Source organism: Aptenodytes patagonicus, chromosome 7 (genome assembly GCF_965638725.1).
Source record: "Aptenodytes patagonicus chromosome 7, bAptPat1.pri.cur, whole genome shotgun sequence".
Lineage (NCBI taxonomy): Eukaryota > Metazoa > Chordata > Aves > Sphenisciformes > Spheniscidae > Aptenodytes > Aptenodytes patagonicus.
The window spans coordinates 4924911-4938639 of NC_134955.1; the positions used below are offsets into that span (position 1 = coordinate 4924911).

Here is a 13729-nt window from a genome sequence, read left to right on the forward strand (position 1 = left end):
GCATTTGAGTAGGCCCTCAGTTCTAGAAGTCTGTTGCTAAACTTCATTTAAAAGTCGATACGCGTGCATTATTTCCTTCGACTCTCCCATCGCAGCCAGGCTATTTCTAAGAAACAGAAACCCGGCTGCCAGCCACCCGCCAAGCGCGCAAAGTACGATTCCACCTCCAAGCAGAAACAGTCTCTTATATTTTAGGCTGTCTGAGGTCGCGACCCTTTATCCATCCGCCCGGTCTTCCCTTCTGTGAGGCTACCAGGCACTGACAGCGGGGGCTGCCGCGGTGAAGGGGCGCGCAGGCGGGAGCAGAGCTGACGGGGAAGCCGAAGCCCCGCGGCTCGGCCCCCACAAGATGGCGCCGCCCCCGGCCCCCCCCTCGCCGCCGCGGCGGGCGGCACCGCTGCTGCCGCTCCCGGGCGTTTGAAAAATAACGGTCAGGGCCGCTGGTGACGGCGACGCCGCTCCCCGCCACCGGAGGGCTCCGCCAGGCGGCGCGCTGCCCTCTCGGGCCCGCCTCTCCCCGGGCTGACGTAGGCGGGCGGGGCGGGGCGGCCGCCCGGAAGCGGCGCACGTGGGGCGGCGGCGGGGCCATGGGTTCCCGGGCGGCGGGCGCTGCGCCCGCAGGTGGGTACCTGGGCGCGCGCCGCCTCCCCTCCCCTCCCCTCCCCTCCCTCCCTGTCCCCCCGCCGGTCAGTAACGGTCTCCTGCTGTGGGCTCCACAGGGGCCGGCGGGCCGCTCTCCGAGGAGGAGATGCCCGAGCTGTCCGACGGTGAGGAGGCCTGGGAGGAGGAGGAGGAGGAGGAGGAGGAAGGCGCCGCCGCCGCCCCCCAGGGCCTGCGGACCCGCTGTCTCTTCTGCGACAGGTGGGGCGGCGAGGGGAGCCCCGCGGGGCGCGGTCTGTCGTCTGTCGTTGTCCCTGCGTTCCCCCCCCGCCCCGCCCGGCCGAGGGACCTCTTGAGGCGCGGTCGTACCCGCGGAGCCCCTCGCAGAAGGGGGCTGGGGTGCGAGCGCCCAAACTCGGCCTGCGGGAGGCAGCCACGTCAGAAAAATGAATAATACGTGGTTTGCAACAGCGCTCTGTAGCCTGTTGATCTTGCGTGCGGCCTCTCTAGAGCCACGGGTCTCTTAAATCCAGGCTAAAGGGGGGAGAAGTAACGTGGAAAGCAGGTAATTCCCCTGGCCTCGCCCTGAAGCAGTATGGAAGTTTATCTCTCGAATTCTCTCTGTCATCTTTTCCCATCGTCAGGAAATAGATGAGGATTTTTATTTCGATGCAGCAGATCCAGCTGGCCGACTCGCCTCGTATATGTGTGGCTCTTAGATTTTGGCTTTAATGCTGTTTTTGCTCTAAAGGAGTTTTTGAAAGTTAACAGCGTGCCTGGCTTTGTCAAACAAAGTTTTTTGCGTTTATTGTCTTTCGTTGCAAAAAGTTTTGCAAACAAGGTGAAAGCTGCTTTGTGAGGGACGCGAGTAAGCAGGTGCCTGTTCATCTTTTCTCAAAGGCAAAAATGATGCGTTCTGAACACGTTGCCTAGCAGGTCAGAACAGAGCATATAAAACTCATACAACTTCTAAACATGTTAATGCTGCATATTTAATAATTTGTTATTTACAGGTTGTTCAGTTCTGCTGAAGGTGTGTTCTCCCACTGCAAAGCAGAGCATCAGTTTAACATTTGTGACGTGATCATGAAACATGGTAAGTTTTTTCTCACGACTTGTCGTTTCCTTCTGTGTACCAGCATCTCGTTTACAATAAATTGCGAAGATTAGCTTGTTTCTAACTGATTTCCTGGTTGTAGCTGAAGATTCCAAGATTGAACAAGATAAGCTGTTGTAGAGAAATGCTTCTATGTTATCTTTACGCTGGCCGTTTCCCATATGCTTTATCTACTGGTAAAGCTCTCGACTAGTAACAAAAGTAAGATTGATCTCTGCTGGCTTGTGCTGAGTCCCCGCCGCCTACTCGATCGACCTGAGCCAGCCCGCTGCATGCTGGAGTAAGAGCGATTTACCTGATCTCTTGGGATCTCTTGCCGGACTAGTGATGCTGTTGTTGGGCTCAGGAGCTTGGCAGAGACCAAAGCGGATGTATCCGCCGAGAGGTCAAGTAACTGCTGGTGTCTTTTCCGCGCCCGTTTGCAGTCTCGGCTTGTGTTCCCTCCGGGGATCAGAGGAAGGCGTACCCTCCGATGGCTGTTTCATTCTTTCCAAGTGAAGTTTAAGGTTGGCTTTCACTTGAAGCTGTCACGTGTTTAGGCCAAGGTGGTGACTGAAGGAAGGTACATATAGGAGGATGTATGTGAAGCGGGGGCAGGGGGCGGGCTTTGGGAGAGTTAGGTAAGTGCTGAACTACCGAGGCTGAAATCCGTCTCTGCCTGCATATAGAGGAAAACTGGAATGCCAGGGGAAGGGGAACAGTGTTGGAGAAACACTATTTTAAGAGCGTGCACTAAAAAGGAGAGAGAGATAAGGGGATGGGAACCACACGAAGCGTTTAGAAATCTGCATGTAAAATTGTAAGATCTGGTCTGTTTTCTGTATAAAATCCAATGGAAAGTATTTTGAGTTTATGCAGTATCCTCGCCGTTCTTGAGGAGACTACATAACTGCATTTAAACTACTGTTATTTCTGAGCGAGGTGGCAGTTTTAAATCAATATTGGTGTATATTCTTGATGAGTAGGATCAATTTATATTGTATTAAGCAGAAAGCTAAAATTATGAACAAAGGAGCACAACAGCCTAAAATATCAGCAAGGTAGCTAGTAGGAGATAAATGTGGCTGTCCTGATGCAGTTGCTTGCCAAATGAATGAGATCCCTGCTCATAAGCCACGTTTGCATGTGTTCCATTCTTAATTTGCAGCAAATATATTTGTCCTGAGGGTGAGAATTTCCTGGTTTGGTCCTAAAGAGAAGAAAAATGTAGATGGCAAACTTAAGATAGGAAGGCTGCCCTAGATAACGATGTACACCCCCAGGGGGAAGCTGGCCAATTGAACAAGTAATTAGTATTCAATTCATTGTAAAATGCATGTGGGTTTTCTGTAATGCAAGCTCTCTTTACTTTTTTTTTTCCCCCACCCCCCTCCCCTTTTATTTCTTTTCAGGACTTGATTTTTATGGATATGTTAAACTAATAAACTTTGTTAGATTAAAGGTAGGTGTGCCACTTATTACTTCCACACTCTATGTCTGGAGAATGGGAAATCAAGATGCTGTGCTTTCAATTTGCCTTTTTTTTAATAACTGTATGAAATTTTGTGTTATATTTCTAGAAATAAGAAATCACGGGAATTAAAACAGTTAAAAATAAAAGTTGTTTTCTTTTTTAATTAATGTGAGTTTTACTGTTTCCAGAAGAGGATGTTCAGACTTGCAAAAAGCCCGTGCTACGTAGTATCATGTTTTGTTAATTCATCTTGGCCTTCGACTCTGCTGTCTTGCTCCAGTAATGGGTTCACTTCTTGATAACTGAAGTGTCCTCACATGCGTCTTGGTGTAAAAGAGGCTTTCCTGGGCATGTGAGGTGGCCAGACCCGTACTGCACTGTTAGTAAGGACAACACCTGATCCCTTAGGTTACAGGACCTAAAACTAATCTCTGCTAAAAGGATACCAGAATCAGGAAAGCTGATGGGAACCTACAGTTCTAAGTTAGGCCTGGGTATATTTTGTGTATTCTGTGACTTTGAAGTATGTTCTTTGGTTGTTCCCTAGAAGTTTAGGTTTAGGCTTAATACCATCTTACGTAATTAGCATTTTTTACTTAAATCTTCAAATCTTAAATCCTCAAATAGTTATTTAAGGCATAACTAGCTATGCAGAGTAAACACAGAAACGGAAAAACTGAAGTCTACAATCTGACCTCTCCTTTCCCGACAAAGTATTAACTGGCTGCCTGCAAACAGGAGAGAATATAGCGTTTCTGAAATACGACCCCACAGCGCTGTTCGTGTAAAAAAACACTTGGCACGATTAGTGTCTTGGCTTTATTGATTAGCCCTGTTGTAAGCTATGGGTCTGACACAGTCACACACCGTAGTAAACTTGGTTCCCGATAGCAGTGTAATCCTACAAGTATCCTTCAATGTCTCAATCTGCTGTGCTTTAGTGCTTGTACTGAATTCCTTGAGCCTGTAGCTTTTTGGGCTTTGGGACTCAGACTAGCTCATAGGTGTAGTTTTATGCTGTTCTCTGGTCCCCATGGTTGTAGTGTCACTATACTGAGGTGAGTACTTGCTGTCAGAGCCAGGATGGAAGCCAGAAGTTCATTTCTTCACTGTTCTCGCTCGTCGTGCTTTAAAGTAGTATCTTTCTCAGCCTTTGCTACAAAGCTACTTTAATAATACTCTATTTATTTTAATGGGTGGAAGAACAGATCTTTGCCTTATTTTCTTGAATGAAATTAAAGGGCTGGTGTTTTCAAAGAAACTTAGCTTACATGCTCTTCTCCCTCTGTCTAGAAACCAACAGCAGCATATTTGAGTTCACTCAGCAGCCCGCTGCCTTGGGAAGGAGAGGAGTATTTGAAACCAGAGCTAGAAGATGATCCTCTACTTCAGTTCGGTAAATAAATATGTTTTAGTATGACTGTACTGCGTTGTGGGGTAAATGTGGTATTGGCAGAGTTCCTGTCATACACAGCATCATTATTCAGTTGACTTAAGTAGATGAGAAAGTCCATGTAATAGCTGAAGTCGTGACATTAAGTCACGCTCTGAAATGTTTACCACATGTTATATGTTGGTTTTTAATCGCTAAGACTTCCAGAGCCCTGTTTTATTGTCTGTGTTCACTTATTGTAGATATGATGTTCATAGCAGAGATGCTGTATGTAGTAATCAAGCAGGTCAAAGAGGCACTCCACCCAAGCTTTATTGGAAGATTTATGAAGCTTTTAAAGCTTCTAAATGTAGGTATTTAAAATCGGATGCATTCATTAAAAAATGTATGCTATAAGTAAGGAACAAGTAATTTGCCTTTTTGAAAGTATCTTCATCTTTTATACAGGTTCTATTTTGGACCAACCCAGTGTAAGATACTGCAGTTGTGTAGAAGAGTTCCGCTGCTTTAGCAGTTATAGCGATCAGTACAAGCAGCCTTAGTTCCTCTCTCATGACAGTTCATCAGATGGTTTTGAGAGAATTCAGTTTGACTTTTGAACTTATTTTTGCTGCCCGTGATCCTCCCACTCTTTTGCTATTTTGCACTTGATTGTACATCTTTCTTTCACCTAAACCATAAGGTACTTGGGGCTTGTGGATTTTTTCTTCTCCATACAGTCTGGAATGCAGTTTTGCCCTTTCCTAAGCAAGCCCTGCTGCATGATAGCAGAGATAATGTGTGGTAGAGGACGTTTGGTTGGTTACTTCAGGGATTTCATGTTTCACTATATCAGCTCCTGCCTAATGTGCGCTCTTTGCCCAAGCTATAGACTTTTGAGATGCTTTGAGGTGCCGTTGCAGTTGCTAAAGGGTTATGGGGGTGATCTGAACCTCTGAAATCTTACTTTAAGTACCTGTGCTTTGTTTCGGTTCCATGGGCCAAACAGTCAGTCTTCCATGATTAAAAGGAATAGATATATGGGGTTTTAATGAAGTCTTTCGCCCAATAAGCTGGCAGTAACTTCTTACTCTATCCAAAAACAGAGTAGCACCATTTTTTTTTATCCACCCATATCTGTTGAAATCACCAGCTGAATTTAGCAGGAGGTGAATGGGACCTAGTGCCGAGTCTGTTTTGGTAGTTAAAAAGCAATGTTTCGTCTAGATTAATTCTGCTTATACTCTTTTGCGTTTTGTGTGTTCATAAGCTTTATAAGAGCCCAAGGAATTGGTTTGAAAATTAAGAGTTACTGTTTAATTATTAAGAAATTTTAAATTTATATACCTTCTTACCTTTTACTATTACCATTAACAGCCCTTTTGGCCTCAGAATAACATAACTGGAAAAATAGAGGACAGGACTGCAATTAACTTAATTACAGTCTAAACCTAATGTCACTTTTATCAATAATCAAACACTGGTATTTAAAGAAGCCTGAATTGTGGATTTATGTGCTTTGTTAACTTAGAGCTTGCTTCTAGCATACTTGCTTTTACTGAGTAGTACTGCGTTTCGTGGTTAGTCCTATCAAATTCAGTGATGCTTCTTGTGAAACAGACTACTTGTACAAATCATCCAAAGACAGAAATAGCAACACTGAAAGCATCGTATGTTTATGAGCTGCTGTGAAGCAACACGTGACTGGTAGGTGTGGGTTTTTTTTCTCCCCATTTCATCAGATATAGAAGATCTTTGTGAACCTGCAAACGTTTTGCCTTCTAATGGTTTAAATGATACCGTGATGCTCCTTGAACAATTAAAACATGCAGAACACAGAGCAAGACTTGCAGAAGCAGCCTTGGCTAGAGCACAAGATGATCTTGAAAAAATGAAGTAAGTGTTTGAACTTTGGGGTTTTTTATTTGATGTGTTTTAGGTGAGAGGAGATGTTCATGTTTAAAGACCAATAGAAATTCGAAGAAGTGGTAGAACGTAACTACGGAATAAAACTCATGACTTGTGTTGGGACTGTAGGTTTGACACTTATCTTGTAGATGATTAGTAAATGTCCTGTAGATGACTAGCGAAAACTACACAAAACCTGCACAAATTGAAAGAGCAAAGTATGCTTAGGAAAGCTACATAAGCACATGGCTCAGAAACATGTATTTTGCTTCAGGCCACTCTTTGTTTTTCAGACGCTTTTCCGTTAGTCCTTTAGATAGGAATTTAAACATTGAAGATGTACACCATGGAGAAGAGGGAGGTATTGACGAATTAAATATAGGACTCTCAGCATTTTCAGAGATGGCTCCAAACAATGGTTGTTAGTGGTAGAATCCAGTTACAGTTTGGAGAAACCCTCAATGAAATCAATAAACCAACTTTTCATCTACTTTTATTTTCAGTCTCAGGTGTGGGTTCTGTTAGTAAGAATATTCAGTGCATCGCAATCAGGAATTGGGACATCCCCATAGCTGTACATGCTCCTTCTAAATCTTGAGGTCTTCAAAATATGGATTGATGATGCTCATGGATGAAATGGGAATATAAACTTCTTTTTGGGTCACATAGGATTAGATCCTGTACAAAGATGTCATTTCAAGATCATACTGATTTGGCATTGAAGAACTGAAATTGTATTTAAGAGACTTGGAAAAATAATTCATGTTCTTTTGTGGAAAAGTAAAGCGGCAAAAACCTTGTTTTGTAAAATACATTTGAGGGTTTGTTGTACATTTTGAGAGTGCACGCTTGATGTTATTAGTAACTAAGTACACCAAAATAAATTTATGTATTCAAATCCTAACAGCTGTGAACAATTATACATGTCAAAAATGAACAGTTTTGTCAGCAGCTGGGTTGAACTTTTGCAAATCGTACTTTATAGCATACAGCACTTTTCGCATATCTCTGTGTACATTATGCATTAATTCATCGTAAACAATAAGAATGAAAGAAATTTGTCGCTGTACTTGGAAAGCTTGGGGTTTTTTCTGTGGTGTCTTGTCTTATTCTTGTTCCCTGCTTTTTCATTTAAAAGAAAGAAAAACCTTTTCAGGTCATCAGTTGCAATTTCTTCTCAGCTCTCTGAACTTCAATCAGGCTTATCTAGATTGCTTTTTGAGGTTAGTGTATCAAATTATCTGCTGTTGTAAAAGGGAGCCTTTAATTTTTCTTTGTCAATGCAGGCTTTTCAATTCAGCAGGGATCGGCTGGCAGAAAAAATAGCCAGATGTAGATCTGATGAAGCAACACAGTTTTAAATTATAGACAGATGAACCAGTTGCATTGTAGTAGTCTACATGCTGTAATTCATAGCAATACTGATTCATGCTGGAGGTTACTCCACTGAAAGAGACCATCTACAGATGTTTCCTTTCGGGTAGACCTCTGCGAATTAAAGATAGCTTGGAAGTCTGATGTGGAGCAAGAATAGTACACAGGACCTTACTCTACAGTAACCTGTTTTTCTATTGTTTTCTGTCATGGAAATAGGTTTATACCGGTATGTAGCGGGCTGGTTGGCTGACTGCAACTTCTGGAATAAAAAAAGCTAGATCAGGAGCTTTCTCATGCTATACGTAGCTACAGAGACTTCTTGGGAGACTAAGTAACTAACTTCTTTCAGTAGCAACGTGATTGCATTATGCAGGTCTTGCTCTCTTAAGATGTGCAAAAAATATTTTAGGTTTTTTAATGACTGCCGGTTCAGGACCAGTCATGCAGCTCCCTACAGCTTCTGAGCCCGGGAGTAGTAGTATGAGGACACTCACTAGTTGAATACAAAATTATTTCTGCTGAAATGTTTTTTCAAGTTTGCTAGACTGAGTAGACTTGTAGAACTATGAGAATTGAAAGGGGTACAAAGCAAAGACAGGTAGCAGGAGGCCTAGTGACCTTTTGGTGTCCGGCCCCCCCCCCCCCCCCCCCCCCCAAATGGTAACAGTTCTATAAATCAGCTCACCTCTAGCATTTGATGTAACTTAGAGATTTAAGAGCATGGCTTGTATATCCTGAATTTTTTTAATCTGTCCCCTGTTTAGAGATGATGGCTTTTGTTTTTACTTATCTTCTTTTTTCTTGATTAAAAAGACAGGAGGGCAGCTCTGTCTCTAGAGTTTGGTACTTGTGTTGCATGGATAGGCTGGAGGAACTGTTGGCTGAACCCATTTTAAATAATTTTAAATTTAAAATCGGGTTTAAATCTTACAAAATGCTAATTATACTTAATTGTATGTCATAGAACCTGTTTTTTGTAAGTTTCGATTTTTATCATTTTGATATTTATCTAAAAATAAGGAAAATGCAAACTGCTGTGGTAAAGAGCGATATTAAAACTAAGATCCAGACCTTACCTGTATGTCAGCAAGTATAGGAAGTTTCTGATATTGACAAACTTTTAACACGAATTCCCTTACCACCTTCTCTTCCTCATCCAAACTAGTTAAGCAGAGAAGTATTTGACATGTCAGGACTGAAACAGTATTTTTGGTTTTGTTGTTCTATAAGGATGGTACTGGTAATGAGATGGTACCTATAGCTTCTATAGATTAAGCTGCTATTTAAGAAAGTATAACCACTGTTGAAGGTGAGCCTTGGCTGCTTTGGAGCGGTCTAGGATGCAAGTTTTGTTGATGTTGGACTGTAGACCTTGGAGGAATGTTGTCTGGCTGAAGCATGTTTGCTTTTTCACTTCATTGTGGGTATAGTATGAGCTGTTTGCTTGTCAACTTTTAATTGTGTTTTCATGATAAAACCCTTGATTTGTGTGTTTTGTCATCAAAACTGCTTTGAGAAATAGAAGAGAACATGCATATTAGGAATGGAAGGCCATGGAGGAGGAAAACTAAGCAGCTTGAAATTAAAGTAATAAATTGAATTCGAAGCTCTGGTTTGTTCCCACCCAAATGCTTCAGTTTTCAAGTACTTTCTTCTACCTTCCACTAGTTGTGCGGCATTGTATGGTTTGTAGTTCTTGTGCTGTTTGTTGTATCGAGTCCATGTCTGCATCACACAGCCTACAACACGTGTTGTTTTGACCACTGTGGTACTAGCTTTTGTACTAGCGGGCGCAAAATAGATAACTCCTCCTTAAAAACAGAAATGAAGTCCGAACGTTTCACTGCTGATATTTGCTGGTTGAAAGCAGAAAGTAGTCATTGCAGGAGGGTGATGGACAGAGGACGGAGCGTGGTGAATGGCGGTGCAGCAGCCTGGAGGAGCCGGCAGAGGGAGATTGTGCACACTTAAAACCGGTCCCATTGTTGTCAAAGCCCTTGTGCAGGCTGGGTTCCTTACCTCTTTCAAGCCCCTTCTCCCCCTCTACCCCCGCCTCCTTTTCATGGTCCCATAAACATGTCTCAAGGGTATATTTCAAATTGATTACAGACGATTTGCGCAGGATTTTGTGATGAACGCAGATGTCAGAAGCAGCTCGTCATCCAGCGCCATTGCAGACCTTCAGGAGGATGAGGATGGTGTTTACTTCAGCTCCTATGGGCATTATGGGATACACGAAGAGATGCTAAAGGTTAGAAAGTCATCTCAGCTGCATCTTAGTAGGACTAAAGAGGAAAGATGGGATGAAGTGGGCTGTGTGCCCATAAATATACTGCAGAGCAGCTGCATTTTTAACCCTTTCTATACATGATAGTTTTTTCCTAGGAGTTGCGTTGAGAGATCTTTTTCCAGTTTTATTTCCTTTGTATAAATTCTGTTTACTCTATGGGAAGCATTAGGAAAGTAAAATCATTTACTCTACCGATGTGCTTGAAGATCTATTACAATATATGTACACAACCTTACCTTGCCAAAAGCAGCTTTTTCCTGGGTGCTTAAAAGATAAAACGTGGTACAGACTGAATATTTTCCTTTGGTTTATATTTTCCTAACAATTGAAATTTGTCAGGCAAAAGCACTTCTCAAATATTGTGGTTTCCTATTACATTAAGTAAACAGAAATTGTTGGTATTTGTGCACAGCTCAGTGTATCGATAACATGACATTGAACAGCTGGAAAAATTGTATGCTCCTTTTACATGATAACGATAAAATAATTAAGGCTTAAAACTCTTCAAAGGCAAACCTGTGTATGCCCTTTTAACTTAAAAAAAAAACAAACCCTAACAAACAAACACAAAACCCAACAACTTATAATTGACATGAAAATCAAAATCTCTTAATGCTTCCTTTCAGAGAAAGTATCATAGCTGTGAAAGTCATAAACAGTCTTATCATTTTAAGACAGAAATAAATAAAATTCCTGCCTAATGTAGAGATAGAATACGGGAGTTGTGAAGTGACTCTGTCCGTAGAGGTAGCATATAAAGTTTTCTGCTTTCTATATCATTTAGTGGCCCCGATACAGAAATACGCGTGAACCTGTGTTAGGAATAGTATAAGCATCAGGTTAACTTGGGGGGGGGGCAGGGGTTTTACAGAAGCACAGAGATGTCTGCAGAGGTAGAACAATGTTTTCCAAAATGTATAGTCTAGAGAAACATATTTAAAGTCTTGAAGAGAAATAAAAATTACAGAAGTTTGGTATTGCAGTTGTATAAAGGTGTCATTTGAGATGTTATATGTTATAGGATGAGCAAGCCTTTCTGTTTGCTAATAAAGTTTGTAATAATTCTGGAGATTGGGACAAAATCGTATTTTATTGGTTTCAGGGAATGTTCATCAAAATGCTTTTAAGAAGAATTTTGACTTTCCTAAACATAGGAAAGCAATTCATTTTTATCATGTGTGTTGAATTTTTTTCCTATATGCTAGGCATTCACTTTGTTTTTTTTTTTTCTTTTTACGGTAGACATACAGTCTACCTTATTTATATAAATATAGTGGCTTGCTACATTGAAATTTTTAAGAAAGGAGTCTTGCTGTCTCAACTTTAAGTCTGTTTCTGACACTGTTCAGTTTTGAAACCTTTTTTTCTCTTATGCCTGGTAGTGGTAGGATGAAATTTCAATTTGGGTTTTTTTGCTGCAAATACTTCAGAGGTGGGGGAAGAGTGTTGTTATTTCACACTGGCCAAATGGCTACTGTTTCCCTTGTTCTATTTTTTTGCCTCAGAATTTCTTGACTCACCTTAATAAATTTCCTTACCATTTCATTTAAAAACAAAACAAAACCCAGCATTACATTGAAATGGTGAGCGAGATAATGGAATTGATGAGTAGAGAGACCTGAAGTGAATGACTGTGGCTCGCTCGAGCAGCGGTGCATATAGTAGAGACAGCAGCTAGAATTGTATTGATTAAGTTGGGGCAGTGCTGAGGCGATGTGAGTGGGCAGGATGTACGGCTGAAAGCTTTCCAGCTGACTGCTTTCTCGATTGATGCTGAACCTTCTGATTTTTTTTTTTAAACTTTTTGGTCATTTCAGCAAAACCTATTATATACTGCCATAGAGGTGAAGTACTAAAAATAGTTCCTCTGAATATAATGTCATAGTAAACCAATATGATTTTAAAGGATCCCAATTTTCTTATTCATGTTAATTATGTATAATTTCAAAGTACAATTTTCTAAAATCATCCCTAACTGTTTCTTTGGGCTCTGTGTGTGTGTGATAATCCTCCTAAACTTAAAACTGGATTTCAGTATTTTCAAGGCTCAAAATCGTTTTGTCTCCAGAATTTTTATGAACATATCCTTTGTTCTCAGTCTCTGTTTTTTGAACTTGTTTTTCTAATAAAATAGACTTTGTTCTTTCTCACTAGAGAAAATTTCTTTAGTTTCTGTATTGCTTCTAAAAATTCTTACGTGCCATAGCAGAAGGATGTTAACTTAAATATAAGCAGTTGGATTTTTGTACTTCAGTATTATTTGTAGACTTGTCTTTACTAGATAAAACTTGCTTAAAATTTTTCTTTTACTTTGCTCTAACATTTGAACTGCGACAACAATTCCAAAACCTATACTTGGCTGTCAATTTGTGTACCTGCTGATGCATATTAAGAGAATCAATGTTTTAATATATTACCTTGCTGGTAGATTGAGCTATACTACTAGCTTTCGTATACTGAGATACTATAAATGTTTAGTGATATACTTGAAAACATTACAGCTTCTCAGGTCATGTTGTATTACAGTTAAGTTTGTTTATTATATTGGGCTTTCATAGAATGGGCTGTACAGCTTCAGTTACAGCTTGTCATCAGGTTTGCAAATTTGCAGTTTGTTCAGAAATAGAAAAGGTTAATCTGATCCATAACTTTTTTTTGAAGGAATCTGTGTGTCACAGGAGTGTCAGAGAATAAAATGATACGAAACATTTTATGAGCTCGTGACTCAAATTTTTACCATTGTATAGAAGGTTGTTATGTAAAGTTGATGCAGTATTGGTACTCCGTTACTGCTGTTCCTGGAAGGTGGTGAAGAGGTATTAAGAACTTTGAAACATCCAAAATCAAATGCAGCAGGTCAAAAAAGTGTACGCTAATTTCTTACTTTTCCTCCAGAGGCTCAGCTGGCTTCATTTGCAAAGACAATAAATTCTGAAAGAATGTAGTATGGAAAGTGTCGTGATTGCAGAGCCCTTGTAAGTACAGTAGCCACAAAATACCTTTAGGCCAAGTTAAAAAGCAAGTTTCTCAGCGTTTTTGAACGATATGTTGTACGTAAGTAGAAAAAGTGAACATTGTTTTTTATTCTTTAAATCATAGGATAAAGTGCGTACAGAAAGCTATCGTGACTTCATCTATCAAAACCCACATATCTTCAAGGACAAGGTAGGTAAAACAGCTCAGAAAATACAGTAATTTCTGCACTTTATTTTTTCTCAAGTGGTAGAAATCCTTCAGGTTGGCTATTTTGCAGCTTTGGGAGTGGAATACCGCACTGACAAGATTTGATTTAATGTACGTTGGCTTTATTAGGTGGTAGAGTGCTATTCAACTGCTGGAGGGTGCAAAGTGCTGATAACAGAAGTGCTGATCGCTATTGTCATTGTTCTGTGTGCCATGTCGGGATGTTCATTAATTATGTTGGCGGGGTTAAGTTGAGCCTTTCTTGTCCAGTGTATTATGTGGAATCTATCTTAGAGGGCCTCTTTACCAGAATTTAAGTGAATTTTAGTTTGTGCCTGATACAGTAAAAACACTGTAGAAGCACTGTGTAATTACAGCTGGGGAAGAATTCATATGTAACTGACTTAATGAATTAGTGTTGTTTAGTCT

At 40.9% G+C, this 13729-nt stretch overlaps 1 protein-coding gene across 3 annotated transcripts in view; it reads left to right on the plus strand.

Moving 5' to 3' along the window:
* Window positions 1–566: 566 nt before the first annotated feature.
* PRMT3 (protein arginine methyltransferase 3) overlaps window positions 567–13729 on the plus strand; it is a 70295-nt gene continuing 57132 nt past the window's right edge. The window contains exons 1-8 of one of the 3 annotated variants that reach the window (XM_076343822.1): window positions 567–621; window positions 720–861; window positions 1614–1696; window positions 3109–3158; window positions 4464–4566; window positions 6285–6438; window positions 9937–10078; window positions 13217–13282. In XM_076343822.1, coding sequence (XP_076199937.1) covers window positions 588–621; window positions 720–861; window positions 1614–1696; window positions 3109–3158; window positions 4464–4566; window positions 6285–6438; window positions 9937–10078; window positions 13217–13282 — 774 coding nt within the window. In that variant the 5' untranslated portion in view covers window positions 567–587. Of the gene's footprint in view, window positions 622–719; window positions 862–1613; window positions 1697–3108; window positions 3159–4463; window positions 4567–6284; window positions 6439–9936; window positions 10079–13216; window positions 13283–13729 lie in introns of those variants that run through there. The other 2 variants (XM_076343823.1, XM_076343824.1) reach the window with 2 other exon arrangements.